This window comes from Pteropus alecto, unplaced genomic scaffold, assembly GCF_000325575.1.
Source record: "Pteropus alecto unplaced genomic scaffold, ASM32557v1 scaffold270, whole genome shotgun sequence".
Classification (NCBI taxonomy): Eukaryota; Metazoa; Chordata; class Mammalia; order Chiroptera; family Pteropodidae; genus Pteropus; species Pteropus alecto.
The window spans coordinates 5150160-5168630 of NW_006430735.1; the positions used below are offsets into that span (position 1 = coordinate 5150160).

Consider the following 18471-nt stretch of genomic DNA (forward strand, 5'->3'; position numbering starts at 1 on the left):
GGGTTGGGGCGGGGGCCAAGCGAGAGGGCGACGGGGTCGGAGGAGAGCGGCGACTCGGAGGAAAGATGAGGCGGTGAGTGGACATCGGGAACGCAGAGTTTCCTTGCTTCTCTTCCAGGCTGTAGGGACAAAAGCCCGGGCTGCGCAGCTATGGGGGGCCCCAAACCCTCGAAGACAGATGGACCTCGAGTTGCGAGGACCCTGGGTAGGGAGTGTCGGGTAGAGACGCTCACAAAGCGATTGTAGGTAACAGGAGTGATTTGGGGGGACCCGAGGCAACTTTTGCCAAGGACTCGGGAATACCCAGGGCAAGAGGGATCGGGATCTTTGAGCTGCTTTGTCGCTGTGCGCGGAGGAAGGAGAAAGTCCGCTGCTGGATGGTGCGGGACGCGAGATTAGGAGAATACCGCCCCCCAACATCTGGCTAGCTGCGCTTCTGGTTCCACTTTGTTTCAAAAGTGGGGCTCGCGAGTTTGAACCGCCCACAGCCTCGAATTCCGATTTGGCTCTTGGATTCCCCAAAAGTTTTATGGTATGGCAGTCTCCGCACCCCTAAAGATAGCGGCTGGATGCGATAAGAAATGTTTTGAACCCCGGTTTCACTCGCGCGCAGCACAGCAGAGGTGCTGCTGCAAGGTTTGCTGGTTTATTTAATAACTTAGCTCTAGCAGTTATCACTCATTAAAGCGCCGAGGCGGCTAACTCCCGCCACCGCCAGGAAATTAAAAGGCTGACAGGCTGTCCCTAGCAAAGTTGGGGTTTCCTGTTTGAAAGAGTTTCGGAAGTCGAACTTGCTTCCAGCGCCTACCCATCTACCTTTCGTCTATAAAGAGAGAACTGCGCCCTGCTCCCGCCTCCTTTTATGTTGGTAGACTTGCCCGGGGCTGGAAATCCTTTAGGCTGGCCCTGCGCTCATCCCTAAAAGTCTTTCCTCTGGAGTTCAAAAGTAGCTCTCAAGAGTTACAGAATGCATAGCTAGGCAGAGCCAGACGCAGCTGGGAATGGAACTAGGAGAGGAGGCAGAAAAATGTGGAGTCTTTTTGCTATAAATATCTGCCAGCCACATTTCCCTTCGTTATATGAATATGTAAGTTACAGATATTTATTTTCAATTATCAGACTTGTAACTTTAAGCATCCTACTTTGGCTTAATTTAAGCATTTGAGATATGTCTCCGAGATTCTAACATCTGAATTCAGCTCGGAGCTCTAAATGAAGTTCACTGTTTCAGAGAGTTAAACTTTTGCCCTGAGAGTACTCGAATTCTTGGTTCTTGGTAGGATAGCAACAGAATAGTTGGATTTAGGATAAATAAACCTTTAGAGCTGCCCACTGTTTTAACAGAATGCCTACATCCCTGGTACCATTACCCTCAATTGTGTAAATATTTATTTGAATGAAGAGCTAAGGTTCTTTGAAAAGTAACTATTGTGTCTATTCATGATTCCCTTTTAATATCCTGGACTTAGTTATTTAAAATGATTTTTTTTTTTTTTACCTTACATATCTAATGTGGAAATTTAAACATATAGACCTAAGAGACTGTAAAGTCCTGTGGTGACATTTCCTTTAAAAGCAAGGGGGAGTTGAGTTTTTGCTCTTAGTTGACTAGTGTAGCCTTCGCCTCCTGAGACCCAGAGGTTTGCAAATCCCAGCCTTTTTCACAAATGGAAAAATGAGATGTTTGGTTAAGAGTAGTCGTCATTTCAGTCAATTTGCAGGCTTCAGTCTCTTTCATGCAGCTGGCAGCTGCTGCTCTTTTGGGCTGTGGTGGACTATTGGGGGTGTCTTTTGGATCCCCATTAGAAGTGGGGGAGGAAAAGATACTTGGGGAAAGTGAGCTAAGAGTTTGCTAACTCCTATCTTAAAGAACCCGGACCTAAGCTGGAACTTTTTAGCAACCTTTTCAGAAACGTTTTATTTACTGGCTTTTGTACAAGAGAGAGAAGAAAAAAGCCAAGTGACTAAACCAACTACTGGTTCTCAAAACCCTGTGTTTGAGGTTTGTAAGCAAGGATTGATTCTGAAGTACATTAGAGAAGTTACTGTGGAAATTGTGATTCCTTTTAAATACTTTTAAGAGCAGTTGAGAGTATGACTTTGTATGCTAATTCTCAATCCTTCCCTGGTAAGGAGTGCTCTGCATGATTTGGGAAGACAATGGTTTTGTATGTCTTCCAAGTGGAATACGCATGCTTTATAAATCTGATGACTTTATTAGATCTCAGTGTACTTAGTAATTGTGTAAATGTCACCCTTTTGAAACAGAAACGACTATTAAGTGATGTCCTTTATTTTAAAATATATGTATACCAGCAGTGGTTCTCAATGGGGAGAGGAAAGATTTTGTCCTCTGGGGGATATTGGCCAGTGTCTGGAGACATTTTTGGTTGTCTCCACTACGGGTATGGAACAACCCTAGCTGCCAACTTGGGCTAGCATCTTGTGGGACGAGACCTCAGATGCTGTGTAATATCCTACAATGCATAGGACAAACAAAGCATTATCTAGCCCCAAACTCTTCACTAGAGTATTATTACTTTGTGAGCATTTGTTAACAAGATTAGGGATCTTAATCTAATTTGGATCCTCAAGAAATCAATTGTGTTCTTGCTCAACCCAGAGATCATGTCATAGAAGCCTTTTTGTCTGCAGCAGATTCATTTGCCCTTAAGAGTCTTAATGTACCATAGATTTTAAGGAACTTATGTTCACTGGGGACTTTGAGTTGGCTCAAAATCACAGAATTTTGGAGTGCTAGAATGCAAGGAAGCATCAGAGATCACTGAGTTCCACCTTTTCATTTTACAGTTGTTGTAACAGCTGCTTAAGTTAGCGGCAGACATAGTTTTAGGTATAGCCCAGGATTAGAGAATTTAGAGACTGATATTCAGGCAAATGTAATTTTTTTTTTTAACTGGACCTGCCCCTTTGTGAGAATTTAGAGGTACCATTCTCCATTTTGAAATAAATAAACTCTTTGATAGGGAAATAATGGCATTAGCCATAGTGACTGGAGCATATGCCTGCATGTGTGTTAGCCCCAAGAAGGAGGTAATTCCATTGTGTGACCTATGACACTTCAGTTTTGATGCTTGCACCATCCTTCCCATGGCAAAGTGGGCAACAGATGGTTCCACAGAAATAGCAGATGTTGCTTTTGAATCCAGGTACAAAACAGAACATTCAAGGTTTTCTGTCCCTCCCTGCCGTATGGGTTAAGAGAAGAGTGCATGAATGGATAGGGTTGTCTTAGACAAAAGGGAGAATGAGAGAGGCCTCTTGAGTGCAGAGTTTAAAAAGACACCTGGCATATAAGAAAATGAGTGTGCAATGGGGCAGTTGTAAGAGAAATTCATAAGCTGATGAGTTGATATCTAAGATAAATGTGATTGCATAAAGCTTGGGTTAGGAATTTGAAGACAATTCAAGCTTGGCTATTCTTTGGTGAGTAGAACAAAATAATTGAGAGTAAAAGGAACCTCAGAAATCCTTTTATCTGAATCCTTTGCCCACAACCCACTCACTTGGCTGGATAGTAAAGAACCTTCAAACCTGTTCTCCTAACTCCTGTTCCTTTGCACTATCTCTTACACCCTATGGTCTCTACCATTCCATCTGGTTGCCTCATGGGGAAGAAAATGATAGTAATATAAAGTTTTTGTTAATTTCCTAGGGGAGTTTAAAAAGCATGGTATCGATGCATGGCCTTGTTTGTAGAAAGAAGTTATCTCAATGAGTTTTTGATTATCAGAGAAGTTGTGCACATGTGGCCTGATCACTTACGAACATATGTCCTCTCACATTTACATTATTCCGATTAGACACTAGGCCTGTGATTATGGATTCTAGTTTTGTGTGCTAAGTGATCCTGCAAAGGTAGTTATAATCCTCAAACATGGGAGGTTCTGACAATATAGGAGAAGTTTTTAATATGCCTTTCTTTCAAGAGGTCAGAGCTCTGAACTGTGCCAAGGTAAGTTCTTATCATTTTGACAGCTAACCAGTGAGTGCACCTCAAAGCCAAGTACACAGTATATTTAGAAATGATTTGAAAGTGGTGACTCTTTAAAGGGATTTGGTCCCTGCAGGTGCTGCAATAAAGAGGTGTAGCAGCCTTTTTATGATCACCTAGTTATTCTTGTTACTTTCTTTGCAAGTGATAAGTAGAGAAGATATGAGCTGAGTTTTTAAAAATAATTGTTGGCTGAAAATATTTATTGGCATTTGAATAAGATGACTCTTGTCTTTCAAAAGTGAATAAAACCAAATATTTGACCACTTTTACTCTTATCTACCTCCCCCTCCCCTATCCCTCTAGTAGCCACTAATCCACTGTTTGTGTCCATGAGTCTTTGTTTATCAGGTTTGTTTCTTGATTTCATTTTTATATCCCACATGTGAGTGATGATGCAAGGAAATCTAACTCTGGGTGCCGAACACACAATGCAGTATATATATAACTTTCTGTTGAATGGTACACTTGAAGCTTATTTGATTTTGTTAATGTCACCCCAATAATTTTTAATAAAAAAAAAATCAGAAAGTTATTAACCTTTACTTGGCTAATTGATACACACTGTTAATATCTCCCTAACCACCATTCACATATACTTCATTTGTGTAATACATAACTTTTATAAAGAAATTAAAATTAGCATAAGAAAAAAAAAGTAAATAAAACCAAAAGGGATAGCTCAGGTTTTCAGATCCCTTCGAAATAAATATTTAGTAGGCAGAACTTGTCTCTATCACCTAGAAATTAAATCTTCTAGGGGTTAATTTGCACACAGTTGTTTTCATGATATTTAGAGATGTTTCTTAGATATTGTAAAGCAGTTTGGTGCTGTATCTGCTTTAAAGTCAAGATTGTTGTCTGCAACAGCTAGTGCTCAATAAAAGAAACACAAATATAAAATTCATTTTATTGAGGTACATTGGAAAAGCTAGGGACTGGAGAAGTTTGCTATACAAAGAAACATAAATAAGCTAGAAAGTAGCAGGCTAAGTTATATGGAGAAGTTTTTGAGATGTTTTTACAAGAGATATTTGTTTTGCTTAGTGTGGTAGGTTGATTTATCAGATGAACTGCTTTTCCTTAATTTACAAATTAAGGGGAAGAAAAAGTTTGTTCATGCCAATATTTAAAATTGTTACCTTAAGCAGGGTCAGCCTTTTCTAAGACTTGCTGCTCAATCTGGAGTTCAGTGGAAATTACTATTGATCATCTTAGAATCCTTGTTGGCACATTCCATGTGACTTCTCCAGATGTCAGTATGCTTGTGGAATTAGCATCTGGAATAGCAAAAAAGCTAAAACTTAAAAGATTTTTTCTAAATTTGTTTCTTGACCACTATATTGCTAAAACAAGAGCAGGTAAAAGCAAAAGAAAGCCAGCTCCTGCATTCTTTTGATCAGTTCAGATCTAGTCAGAATAGTGATTCACAGCCAGCAGATATTTGAATAGAGAGGACTGGGAAATGATATCTGGCTGCCACACTGCTTACATCATTGCAGAAATAGGTTTCACAAACAGCGTAAGATTTATTAAGGAAATTACAAGCTATGGGGGATGTAGACAAAATATTTCTTACAAAATCAAATACCTATTATATTACTTTATCATAACTCTGACCGGGCCTTTTTATCACTATGTTACGCTGAAACAATTTACCATGCCGTTGGAATGTCATGGGCAACAGCGCCGGTGAAATCTTTTCCCAATTAGGTAGCTGCCACCTTATCACTAAAACATGTTTCTGTTCTGTGGTCATTTCCATTTCCTGCATTGTATAACTGGCACTCCTTGTTATTTAACCAGTATCTATGGGAGTCTAAAAAGTTGGAGCAGAAGGAACATCTTGTTCACACTCACATTTTTAAATCTGGAGAAACCTCTGTTAAAACAAGATGAAGACAGGTGAAGTGACTTGCTCCAGCTTTTAACCTTGTTGGTTGTTTTGACATAACTAGGACTAAGGAAGGGTCTCTTGACTCATGCTCCTGGCAGCCTATCCAGTGTTCTTTGTACCAGATTGTCCATTACAGTAAAAATAACATCCTAATGTAACCATTTCCTTTATTAGGTCTTTTGGCCAGATATAAAAAACTACATTGATTAAATTTAATTTAACAGTTGTTTATTAATCTCTGCTAGGTCATGTTCTTTCTCTTTTCCTTCTAAGCAAAATCAATGGTTGAAAAGTAGGTAGCAGAAAGCGAAAAATTAAGTGTCTTATAACACCCACCCTACATAATTAATCATTAAGTAATGAAGAGATGTTATCATTTTTGTTTCGTTTTATTTACCTTATAGAATTTTGGAAATCCATCCACTCAGTTTTTGTGTTAAAGGGAAAAATATGACCATGGCTGATGTGGCCAAATTGTGTTTGGTCCAGTTCTTCTGAGTCTACTTATGCCCTAACAATTTCCAATTTAAAAAAATATTTGGTAAGAGAATGAGAAAGTAGAGTGTTTGGGTTTGGAGAATGCTACTTTAATAAATGATGACTCTTAAGAAACTGCATTTTGATCAGTAGTGTGGAATGGGGATAAAATGGTGGAAAGATCAGAGTTTGCCCCCAGAGACACTCAGCTTTCAATTCAAGCCCAGAATGGTGGTTTCAAGGTCAAGAGAGAACAGCTTTCGTCCCATGTGATCCCAGGGTCAATCTTTTTCTTGCTTGAAATTGGCTTTGAGCTTGAAGGATGTTTTTTCCTGGAATACTCTGCTCAGGAAATGAATCTTCAGTATAGGTGCACACAGATATTCAAGACCTCCAATGTCATTGTTCCAGGATTCTCCACTTCTCTGGCGTCATCTTCCCTGTGGTGATTACATACTAGGAGGATTCTTCCAGGTCTATAGTCAGGACCACCTAACCCCAGGGATGAATTATACCAATGGTTAGGAATAAGAAATATCTGGAAATATTTGATTAATTTGGGAATATTTTAGAAATCTTTATCTTGAACTAGAAGTGTTTTAGGATTCTATAAAGAGCTCTGAAAATATGGGTCTAAAATTTCCTACCTGAAGAATTCTCCCAGTTTCAGAGAAGCAGTAACATAATTTAAGAATCTGCAATCTACCAAAGTGTGAATCTCTCTTTTAGCATAAACATGTAAGAGGGGTGTGTGTGTGTGTGTGTTTAAATGTTTTTTGAGGCTGAAATTCTTTAAGATATGGTGGGTTGGACTTTTTTTGTGAATACTTTTACATGTTAACTTTCTCAAGAGATGGTTTTTATTTGGGCACACATAATGCTGAAATTTAGTAAGCACACCTAGCATTATCTTCTAAGTGTCCTAAATATAATGGCCTGATATTTGTAATCTGGACAGTGCATTTCCTTTCATATTTCTTCTAGGTACTTAAAAACAATACCGGTTTTTAGGAGTTTAATTCAATATGGTAGAGGGTTAGTATTTCACACTTTTAAAAATTAGCTGGGAGCCACTGATATGATTCCATCCTTCTTTGTAAAGTGAGCCGCTATAATTTTTTTTACAAGTCTTTTTTTTTTGCCTTATAGATTTTTTATTTTTATTATGGTGACATTGGTTAACAAAATCTACTAAGTTTCAGGTGCATAATTTAACAGTAAGGCATATATATATGTGTGTGTGTGTGTATATAAGTGCCATATATATATATATGTGTGTATATATATATATATATGTCATACAATGCATATATATATAGCATATACATATTGTATTCTATGTTCACTGCCCATAGTTAGATTTCTTTCTGTCACCACATATTTGACCCCCTTTACCCCATTTATTTCCTTCCTTCCCGCTACCCTCTAGTAACCTTAAAAATATATTTGTTACCAGACCTTCACATATTCGTACTTTTCAAAAATTAAGTTGAATTTTCTTCCAGAAGTCTATCTGGTTAACTTTTGTAATTACTCATTTTTCTTAAAATTTTAGTAACTTCCTCCCCTGCCAAAAGTAGAGTATATAGGATGCATGTGTAGCTATTACAATGAGCAAGCAAAACTCACAGCACATTCTTATAAAAAACAATTTTTCTTCCCACTGCTTCTTTAAATCTTTTCTGTGGCCTTCTTGCTTTCCCTGCCCCAGATTCCAACTCTGATAGAATTTTTCTGGTCATTCCTACCCTGGCCACTGTGAATAATGCTGCTGTGAACATCGGTGTTTCAAATATTTTTTCGGTTATGGGTTTTCAAGTCTTTGGGGTAAATACCTAGTAGAGGGGTTGCTGCATCATGTGGTAGATCAATTCTTAATTTTTTGAGGAACCTCCATTATGTTTTCCACAGTGGCTGTATCAATTTGCAGTCCCACTGGCAGTATATGAGTGTTCTTTTTTCTCCATATTCTCTCCAACACTTATTATTACTTGTCCTGTTGATAACAGCTATTCTAACAGGTGTGAGATGGTAGTTCATTTGTGGTTTTGATTTGAGCCACTATAATTTTTAAGTCAGTATATATCATATTTTCATTCAATTTAATTTTCAGAATGTAACATCTTTTACTTTTTAAACATTTTATTATAGAAGATTTTCAACATACAGAAAAGTTAAAAGAATAATACAGTGAAATTACATGGATTGCTATAAAGCAAATTCTAAATCTTAGTATTTCATTTATAAATAATTTGCAATATAACAGACTGATTTAAAAAATATATGCATAATGATATCATTAGCACACCTAAAAGAATAACTAAATTATCATCTATTATCTAGTCAGTGTCTAGATTCTCCGATGGTCTTCTAAATTTTTTTTAATAGTTGCATTGTCCAAAACAGGATCCAAACAAGGTTTACACATTGCATTTAGTTGGTATGTCTTCCGAGTCTCAATCTAGAATAATTCCCTCTTTCTCAGTTTTTTCCCCTTGCCATTTGCAGGTTGAAGACATTGGTGTTTTTTTGTTTGTTTGTTTGTTTTTTGTTGTTGTTTTTTCCCTGTAATCTTTCTCATATTTTAGATTTAGGTGATAGTATCTCTGTGGTGTTGTTAGATGTATGCCTCTGTCCCTTGAATTTTCTGTAATCGGAGACAGCATGCTTTTAATTTGGGCACTTTGTTATCACATTCATTGTGTTGAACTTAATTTATAATATGTATGTAAATACTTATTGAACTCTTCTTTAAATATTGTCTCTTCTTTAAATATTGCTAAAGCTGCCTTAATAATGGTATAAACATAAATATGAGTTCAGTCGATTAAAGTCACATCTTGATATTTAAGTAAAAGTCAGGAATTTTGCAATTGGGAAGGGAATTTGAATGACCCAAATGTTTTTTGAGGTTACTTTTACTTTTTGTCTTCCCTCCTCCCCTGTTCTCTTCATTGGCTGAAGAGAGTTTATCACAGGAAACATGTTGCCAAATTCCTTAGATAGTCTAAAGAATACTTTAAAGTTCATACAGACAACTGTATTCGAGGGAATAGCATGAAATTTTTAATAATCTCTATAATTGATGTTTTATCCTCTTCACTAAGAATCCACTAAGATTCTTAAGAATCCCTAATATAAAACAATCTAGCCTCTGATCACTGATGATAAAAATCTTCATTTGAACTTTGTTTCTTGCTGTTGATTGTGATTACTTTTAGGTACCTTTGAGTGCCATCTGGAGTCCCTATTTTTAAACAAAGCTTAGACTTCAGTATAGCGAGAGATGACAGAAGGGAATGGTAGTGAGGGTTTAGACTCTTTTATTGTGATAGGAACAAGTTGATTTTCTTTCTTTCTTTTTCTTTTTCTTTTTCTCTTTTACTTTTTGTCTTCACTTCTTTCATTTGCATTGATTGTTCTAATTAGCCACCATCACTCAGCAATCCCTTCTGTCTCCTTTCTTCCCTGCAGCATCATCTGATACTTCTGTTCTTTCCTTAATGGCTTTCCTTACGTCTTCTTTTAGGTGTTTTCAAAATGTAACAAAGTAAAAATCGAGAAGTAAAAACAAAAGAAAACCAAGAAAGAAACTTGAGTAATCAGTGTCCTGTGACATCATATCAGCATTCCAGTGGCCCTCACTTTTCTCCCCAGCCCTGCTGTGCATTACTCCAACACATCTGGCTTTTTCCGAGGATGCCTCAAGTTGCTTAGGTACTGAAGAGCTGTCCTCTTCTGGCAGTCACAAAAAGCCTTTGTGCATTTGAGACTGCTGTGGACATTTGGACAGTGTGTGTTTGTCTCTGTCTTGTCTGTCTGTGAGCATGTGTGTGCATGTCTACATACAGTAAGATTTACAGCCACCTGTTGTGATAGGCTCAGTCAGCAAGAATAAAACAGCCTCATTCTGCCATTAAAATACATTTATTCCTGTGGAACTGCTTGAGATCGTTTTGAGGGATGAAAATATCCTCCTTGGAGATTATTAACCTGCCTATGTATATCTAGTGGATAATAATTATTTTGTTCAAATGCACAGATCTTTAAATGACAGAGAACATGGTGAAGGGAAGAAGAGTGTAATCCATTTGCCGTTATGTTTATTTGCAAAAAGAACAATAGGCTACTATGTCTACTAACAGTTATTTTTTTCTTTGCACTGGGATCTAAAATCTTGAGTGTAGAGGAAGCATTTAAAGAAACAGAGTTTAAGAAGTTGGGATGAGTGAGTAGGAAATGAAGAAGTTCGGTGGAGATGGACACTGAAACAATGGAATATGGATGCTTGCAGAAGCTGTGTGTGGAAGGAGATATTTGAAAGAGAGAATCTGAGAATAAATGCCAGGAGGAGGTGTTTGTGGGGCTGTGTGGAGAGGTGAGGTTTGTTTGCAGAGATGAAGGAGGCTGAGGAGGATTTAGTGGTGAAAGGAGATATTTGTGAAAAAAGAGAGTGTGTTTGCAAAAGGAGAGTTGTGAGGACTGAGGGTTTGACGAGCGGTGTTTGGATAATGGAGGATGGGGGAAATTTTTCTGAAATGAGAATATTGCTAGAGAAGGAAGTGGTTGTTCCTGAAGCTTTTAATTACTCCCCCTCTTCGTCATGTTTTCATGTTGGAATTAGTGGAAAAAGAGAGAGGTTTTTGTGTCCATTGTTCTCCGTGTTTAAGCTTAGAGTTGGGGCTGAAATAGATTTCTCAGTTTTTCCCTTTTAGTCCTCTAAAAGCTTTCCCTCAGGCCCCATCTGCTGCCTTAGTCTCCTCTGAAATACTCCCCAGCATTTATGTAAAGAATGGCACTGCTTCTGAGGGACTGTTCTAAGCTGGTGTCTGAATTCAATTACATGTCATCAGTACATGCTTTATTTATAACATTGCTGTATCATAAACATCAGTGCTGAAAGAGACCAGCCTGTGGACCACCAGTGTTCTGGGAGAGCTCTGAACAACAGGAAGCAATCACTGTCGGAGACAAAATATGTTCCCAGAGCCAGCATCTCAGCTCTAAGGGCCCTTTATAGGACACAGGTAGAGATTCAAACTTTATTTTTTTAAAGTGGAAAATTTAACCTACAGATTCTCGATTATATTTTAGATTATTTTTTCCTGAATATCCTTCTGTAACCTACATTCTTGACTTTTCCCAGAAATATAAAATGATTTCTTTTTTTCTGTCACTTGCTCTTGCAGCCTCCCTTTGATTCATTTCCGCTATATTGGGTGATCTCAGAAGTGTCCATGCATGGTAACGTAAAGCGACAAGTAGTGTGTTGTATGATTCAGGACTCTCCAAACTCTCTTGGCATAAATTACCTGGAAAACTGCACTTATGTTGTTCGGACTGTAAGACCCCCTCATCCAACAACATGACACAATGCAACATAGCAAACGCTCATTTTAATTCATTTGTTTTTTAAAACTTTACTTCCTGGGTGCGTTTTTATTACCTTGAAACCAAGATCACTACGACTTTAGCCCTCACAGTGCTGTAAATTCACTGTTGGTGACTTACAGTTTAAATGAGAGCAGCTCCACTGTGTTGTTATTTGGTATAAACTAAGCTGGAGAATTATATATTTTAAAACAAGTGCCAGAATTGTGGCAAAGAGAAAAGAATTTACCAAGAAACTTTTAAACACAATCCTTGAGATTAGTTTATTAAGCGATATTTTTTCCTCTCGAGGGGAAAAATACCAGGACTTTCTGTGGTATCTTTCTGAGATCGCTTTCTGGCTCCTGAAATTTTCTAATTGTCAACAAGGTGATATACATTTCAGGTGATAAAATAATGAGAGCTCTGGAGGGATTAAATTTAGGGATTGGATAGTAAGCCCGAACGTTTCAACACTTCAACTTCTTTCCTCTTTAGACTTCCTGGTGTTATCTTTTCTCTCAGGTGGGCACCGGATGCCTCCTCCAGACCCACTGTGTGGCTAAGCATGCAGTATATGTAGCCATTAAAGCCCATGGGACTGTTATGCTTCCACAGTAACAATGCAGTGGTTTTATAATTTCCCTGAGACTTCTCTTTTGTTTATATAAAATGTACGGGAAACCCAAAATAAACACACCAGCATAGAAACCTTGGCGTCTTCACCGCCTCCTCTCTTACATATGTTAACGCGGACATCTTCTCCCACCCCGCCACCCTCTTGACTGTCACTTGGGCAACAGCTCTTGCAGCGCCCCTCTCACCTCCCACCATCCTCGCTCCTCCTTTTCTTTCTTTTCCTAAACTCAGCTGTAGCCTCTGGTGCATTGTGTCTACAGTGCTCCATCATATCACATCACATCCCCCGCTTGCTGCTGAAGAGTCCACCCCAGTCTCTTCCACTGTATTCTCCACCTTCCTCCCTCTACTATCCTTGCCCACACCCTCATCCTCATTCAAAGTAAATTCCTGGTTACTGTTGTCGATGTAAGAATAGCCAAACCTATAGAGAATTTTTATAAAAATTTATTTGAGCCAAACAGAGGATACACTGGAAGCAAGATCTCAACAGACTGAGAAAAAGCTTCCCAGAATGGCAGTTTGCAGCTTCTTTTATGCATTTAGAATTCAGTAGGGAACCTAAGGAAGAGTACGTGAAGGTGGTAGAAAGAAGGCCGGGATTAGATTACTGGATAGTTAACAAGATTATGTGCTGTCTTGAGGGTGGGTTCTCTTCTGAGGGGTCTGAAAAGAGGCATTTCAAAGGTATGTTAACCTAGATGCACAGAAACAAAGATAAGCCTTTAACTAAAGAAGTTATATATCTAGGGAGGGACTACCCGCCGTAACCTGCCTAGTTAGGAATTTATGATCGGATCACCTTGTGAGGTTTCTTTCTGCAGAACCTCTTTTTTGTCCATAATATTCTACATTCCCCTATGCTTTTCTCATTTCTAGACCTCTCCTAGTGATTTCATCTGCAATGAAAAGAATACTCCAGAAGTAGGGGAAGAGAGGTTTCAATAGCCATTATTGTCACTCCTGGGGCCAGAAAGGCCATCTGTGTGGCTGATTTTCCACCTTTTGAGTAGAACTGATTTGTGGGATTAAGAGATATCAAGTTGAGACAAGTCTGCTTATACACTCAGCTATGACAGGTGAACTGAGCTTCAGGAAAATGAGTGAACTTTGTATTTATACTAGATAAATCTTTAAGTATACGACTCTTTATACATCCTTAACAGAACCAATAGGTTAAATTGAAAAAGTGGAGGATCAAATGTGAATACTCCTTTAAACATTCTCTGGAATGTCCTTTCATCCAAATCGTCTGTAACTTTCTTCTACAAATATGTATGGTGGAGAAATATCGCATGGCTGTTTCTCAGATGTGGTTTATTACTTGCAAATATCCTGCTCATCTCTTCCCTGGAGATGCAAAGCTGATTTTCTTTCAGCCAATATTTTTGGGGAATATTTTGATATTGTATTTCGTTTGGCCAACTAAACTGCTTCAGTAATTACATTTTTTGATTTTTTAAAAAAGTGTGTATGAGGAGGAAAGGGGGACCAAGTGTTACTACCCTGTAGGGTAGTAAGAAACTTGTAGTAATTTGATGCTGTAGTTTTATTGGCCCTAATAAAGAGGGAACAGTGTTTGATAATATTTTATTTGAGTGATTAAGTAGCCTTTGCAACTGCAAACAGATTGAAATACATTAATAGATTTTATCATCTAAAATGACATCAATATCTTATACTGCTGAGTCAAAAATTAAACTTTTAAGTATCCGTTATGACATGAGGCGTTAAGCCCTTCAACTCTGTGCCGTTAGAGTGAATATTTTAACAGAGTTTGGGCTCCATGCTTTTCTTTGACTTCTGTTTAATAACATCTGCTCTGCTGTGCTGTCTGGATTACTGTCTCTGCACATTTTAGGAATACTGTTCTAACTTAGTCTGTTTCCTATTTTGTATATATTATCTCTAAACCTAAGTCTTCTCCAGTATTTGGCTTTAATTATTTTCTTGTCTATTCTAACACCTTACTTATGGATTTCCTCTTGTGTCCTTATCTAAAATATCCTAAATGGTTGTTGGATTCTGTCCAATTTAAACCACTCTTAGGATAGGCATATGGCTTGGACCCTGGAGGGCATATCTTACATGGTGGTGGAGATGGGAAAGGATTAACTGTGAGAGAGAAATACATGATAATTAAATACAGTTCGTCCCAGCAGAATTACACTCTAGATTTTTAAGAAAAGAACTTACTTTTTCCTACACAATTTTTGTTCTGTCAGAGACAGGCTGTTTCCTGGATGTACCAATAGTCTGGCCTCGAATGGGTTTGGGATTTTGTTTATATCCTTAAAAGCACAAAATTTTAGGTGCGAAAATTTTATGCTACCATTGTATATAATACTCATCAGATTCCCTTTCCTTCAATAGGACTTCACTTTATTGACATTTCTTTCTGTCATAACTTCCGCAGACGACCACTCTCACTGGATTAGCCCTACTCTGTGCTCCTTTACCAATCTGTAAGTAAGTCCTCTGTTAAGGCATGTGTCACACTATTACAGCATTTGTTCATATTGCACCTTCTCCTTTGGACTACAAGCTATGTGAAGGCTGGAAATGGTATCTTTGACAAGATGCTTCCCAGTGTCTAGCTGAAGCCTGGTTTATGGTGGGCACTTGATGAAGATTAACACCTTCCTAGTAACAAACAATTCCCAAATCTCAGTGGCTTAACACTATCTAGAGTTGGCAAGGGCCCTGTTCCATGGTGTCCCTGTTGAGGAGTGCAGGCTAACGAAGCTTCCACAAAGTGGGATGTGTGATAGTCATTTTATCAGGAAAGTGGAAACGGTGAATCATACTCCAGCCCTTGATGTTTCAGCTCGGAACTGACATGTCGCTTTCTCTCACATTTTATCGATCAAAGCAAGGTATATAGCTGCACCTAATGTCCCTGGGATGAGGAAGAGCAACACTGCTATGTTTTAGAAAGGAGGAGGACAGGAATATTAGTGAACAACGCAAGTGCCTGCTAAACCAATGTCTGATATATGGTAGGCACTTAATACCTACTTAATGAATGAAGTACCTAAAACTGCCTGTTGAGATTTTAATTTTTTCTATATAATAAGCAGAACCACTTCAAATCATGAAATATCTTAGTAACACTTTTCAAAAATGAGGATACTAATATTATTGTCAAAGTTATATTCAGCAAACATGTGGAGACTTTTTGTCATCACCGTGTTCACTTTATTCATGTTAGGGAATGTGTTATGCTCAATTTTGTAGTTTTTCAAATACATAAAGTATGGAATGGATACATTCGCATAATTAACATTTTTTCCTTAGTCATTTAGAAAAGTTCAAAAAAATATTGAAGTCATTAAATGTTTACATGTTAAGCTAATCTTATCGAGAATTTTTTTAAAATAACCTGTCTTGGAAGAACTAATATCTGGCTTGAAAATTGGATAGGAGCTTAAGAAAAATGAATTTAATTAACTTAAAAAAGAAGTATAGCTATAGATTGTATTCTAGTATTTTACACTTTTTTTTTCTAATTGTTAAAGTAAACCAAATACATTGTATAAAATGTGGAAACTACAAATTACTATGAGAAAGGTAAATTAAAAATCATCACTAATATCACCACCCAGTTAAACCACTGCTAACATTTTGGCATGACTCCAGTCCATTGTTATTGTACTTACCATAGGAGAAGAGGCATATAGAAAAGGCAAGAGAAGATATTGGCTTATCATAGGGAGGTAGCAGTAGACATGATAAGAAATGATCAGATTGAGAATACATTTTAAGGATAGTGTTGACTGAATTTGTTTATGGATGAAATGAAGAAGGAGGTGATAGAGAAGGGATAGAGGACAGAGGAGAAAGCGATAGAGGGAGTGCCTCCCAACACCTATATAAGTAACTCTGTAATGTCCCCGGTATCCAACTCTGTCCTTGCTAAATCTTCCTCAATTCAAAAGTATTTAACTTGATGGAATTGGCCAAGGTTTGCTGGGATTTCAGTATGGCAAATCAAGTAGAGACGAAGTTAGTCAGGAATAGAATGGACTAAGATTAGAGGTCATCTTAGTTTCAGTCCTCCAAGGAGGCATGGTGAGATATGTCTCAAATTAGGCTGGTGTTATGTTCAAGGCCAGACTGGTAGTAGTAGACAGTTGCAGAGAGGGACATTTGCCTTGGAGGCAGAGATGGTACTGCTTCTTAGGAATAAAAGACCTGGCAAGAGTCAGCGGCAGGGCCAGATCCCAGCTGGGAGGCAATTCTAAAGGAGAATCCCAAGATTTGGGTTTTTGGTTTGTTTTTTTTTTTAGGTCCATTTCAAAAGATAATCGTGCTCTTATTCATCAGAGCAGGGCTTTGGGTTGAATGGTAGGGATCTCACCCAAAGCAGAACTTGTTGGGGAAAACTGCAGCTTTATGAGGCAATGGGTACTAAGCCCATTACTATTATTTAAGCAGCCAGACTGTTTCTTGGCCCCACTCTATAGATGAAAAGCAGTTCCTTATTAGACTGCCCGAATTTGCCTAGAAGTCTGTGCAGCTGAGCAGGTAAGATGACAGTTCCTCAATCTGTGGCTGAGAGGGAGTGGTGAAGGCTGTGATTGAAATTGAAAACTTGTGTTCATTGAGTGTGTAGGACAATGGGAGTCGGGAGAAGGTGGAGATAAGATAGAAATACTAGACATAACCCTCTTCCTTAAACATGCAACCTAACTACAGAAACAAATGAAATTGACTACTAACCAAGTGACACAGTTTACACAGAGCCCAGAGATGTAACAACTCGTGTCTGAGGTGCCTGAGGAATTGGAGGACCATCTTAGCAGTACATGACTTCGTTGAGAATGTCTGTGTTTTTGCTTTGATGATTATCTAAAGAAAATCTTTTTATCAATTAGATGTGTGAGCCTTCTCATTTGCAGTGATAATTTGTAATTAAAAGACATTTTCGGAGACTAAAACTTTAGCTTCTCAAATTAATGTTGTTCAAACTAGAGTCCAAAAATATTCTTATAGGTATATACATTTTTTAAAAAACTGTAATCATGGATGATAGAATCCTAATCCAAGCCTTGAAGAATGGGTGAGTTTAGACATACTCTCTCCTCTATTTTTTGTTCCTTGCCATTTTTTTCTGATGGGTACAAGAGCTGTATTAAGCCTTTTTGTTGAGAAAGTAACTGTCATAGACCCCTGTGAAAGAACCATCTTCTAACCCTCATGTTATTGATCAGTCTATCATAAAATGTTCTTTCTCTACCAGAATGTGAACTTGGTTTCCTTAGGACTCTACTTCTGAGCTGTTAATGATTCTAGCAGAGACACCTAAAGAAAGGCCCACTGCCTTATTCCTTTGGGTGTTTACTAGGTACTCAGGAAGCAGGTGCTCTGCCTAGGACTACAGCACTAAAGGGAAATTGTCTTTTTTATATATCAGCCTAATCCTGCACCTGTACTTGGTTAGGGATTTGTTCCTTCAAATATCATTGATGTCCTCTTGAGTTATTTTTCTTTTGAACAAAAAACATCCCAGATCAGTGGTCTTTGTTCTTCATTTTGCAGTACAGTTTTACTGGGTTTATTGCTAAAACAGAGATTGTATTTGTTAATTGCATTAGATCAGGCTGCAAGGCTGTTTATTCAGATGTGGGCTGACAAGTGCTTGGTCTTTTTAAAAGTTCTTCGTTAAGTAAAACTTTCTCTCCACCCCACCCCTTTACAGATTCCAGCAACGTTATGGCAGAGCATAGCCACATGCAACAGCAGCTGGATTTACAGAACGGTAGCTTAGGGGCAAGTTTTGCTGTGAATTCTCTTGAGAACGATTCTGAAAACATGATGGAGAGCCTGAGCCCAAAGAAGTATTCTTCCAGCCTGAGATTTAAAGCCAATGGAGACTATTCTGGTTCCTATTTAACCCTCTCACAACCTGTACCTACAAAGAGAAGCCCTTCTCCTTTGGGAACCAGTGTCAGAAGTAGCCCCTCCTTGGCCAAAATCCAGGGAAGCAAGCAGTTCTCTTGTGATGGAACTGACAAAAATATTTCCATGAAACCTCCCACTCCTTTACGTAGCCAGTCACCCTCCCTCAGTG

The 18471-nt window shown here is 38.2% G+C and overlaps 1 protein-coding gene and 1 long non-coding RNA gene across 2 annotated transcripts in view; both read left to right on the forward strand.

The window, feature by feature from the left end:
- Positions 1–18471, forward strand: part of PHLDB2 (pleckstrin homology like domain family B member 2) — a 107776-nt gene that overhangs the window by 8559 nt on the left and 80746 nt on the right. The window contains exon 2 of the mRNA XM_015595005.2: positions 18100–18470. Within this exon, the coding sequence (XP_015450491.1) occupies positions 18100–18470 (371 nt within the window). The remainder of the gene's footprint in view (positions 1–18099; position 18471) is intronic.
- On the forward strand, positions 2–16886 carry LOC112484767. Its single transcript, XR_003048171.1, has 3 exons — positions 2–73; positions 14772–14863; positions 16865–16886. It is a non-coding gene; the product is annotated as an uncharacterized LOC112484767 (long non-coding RNA).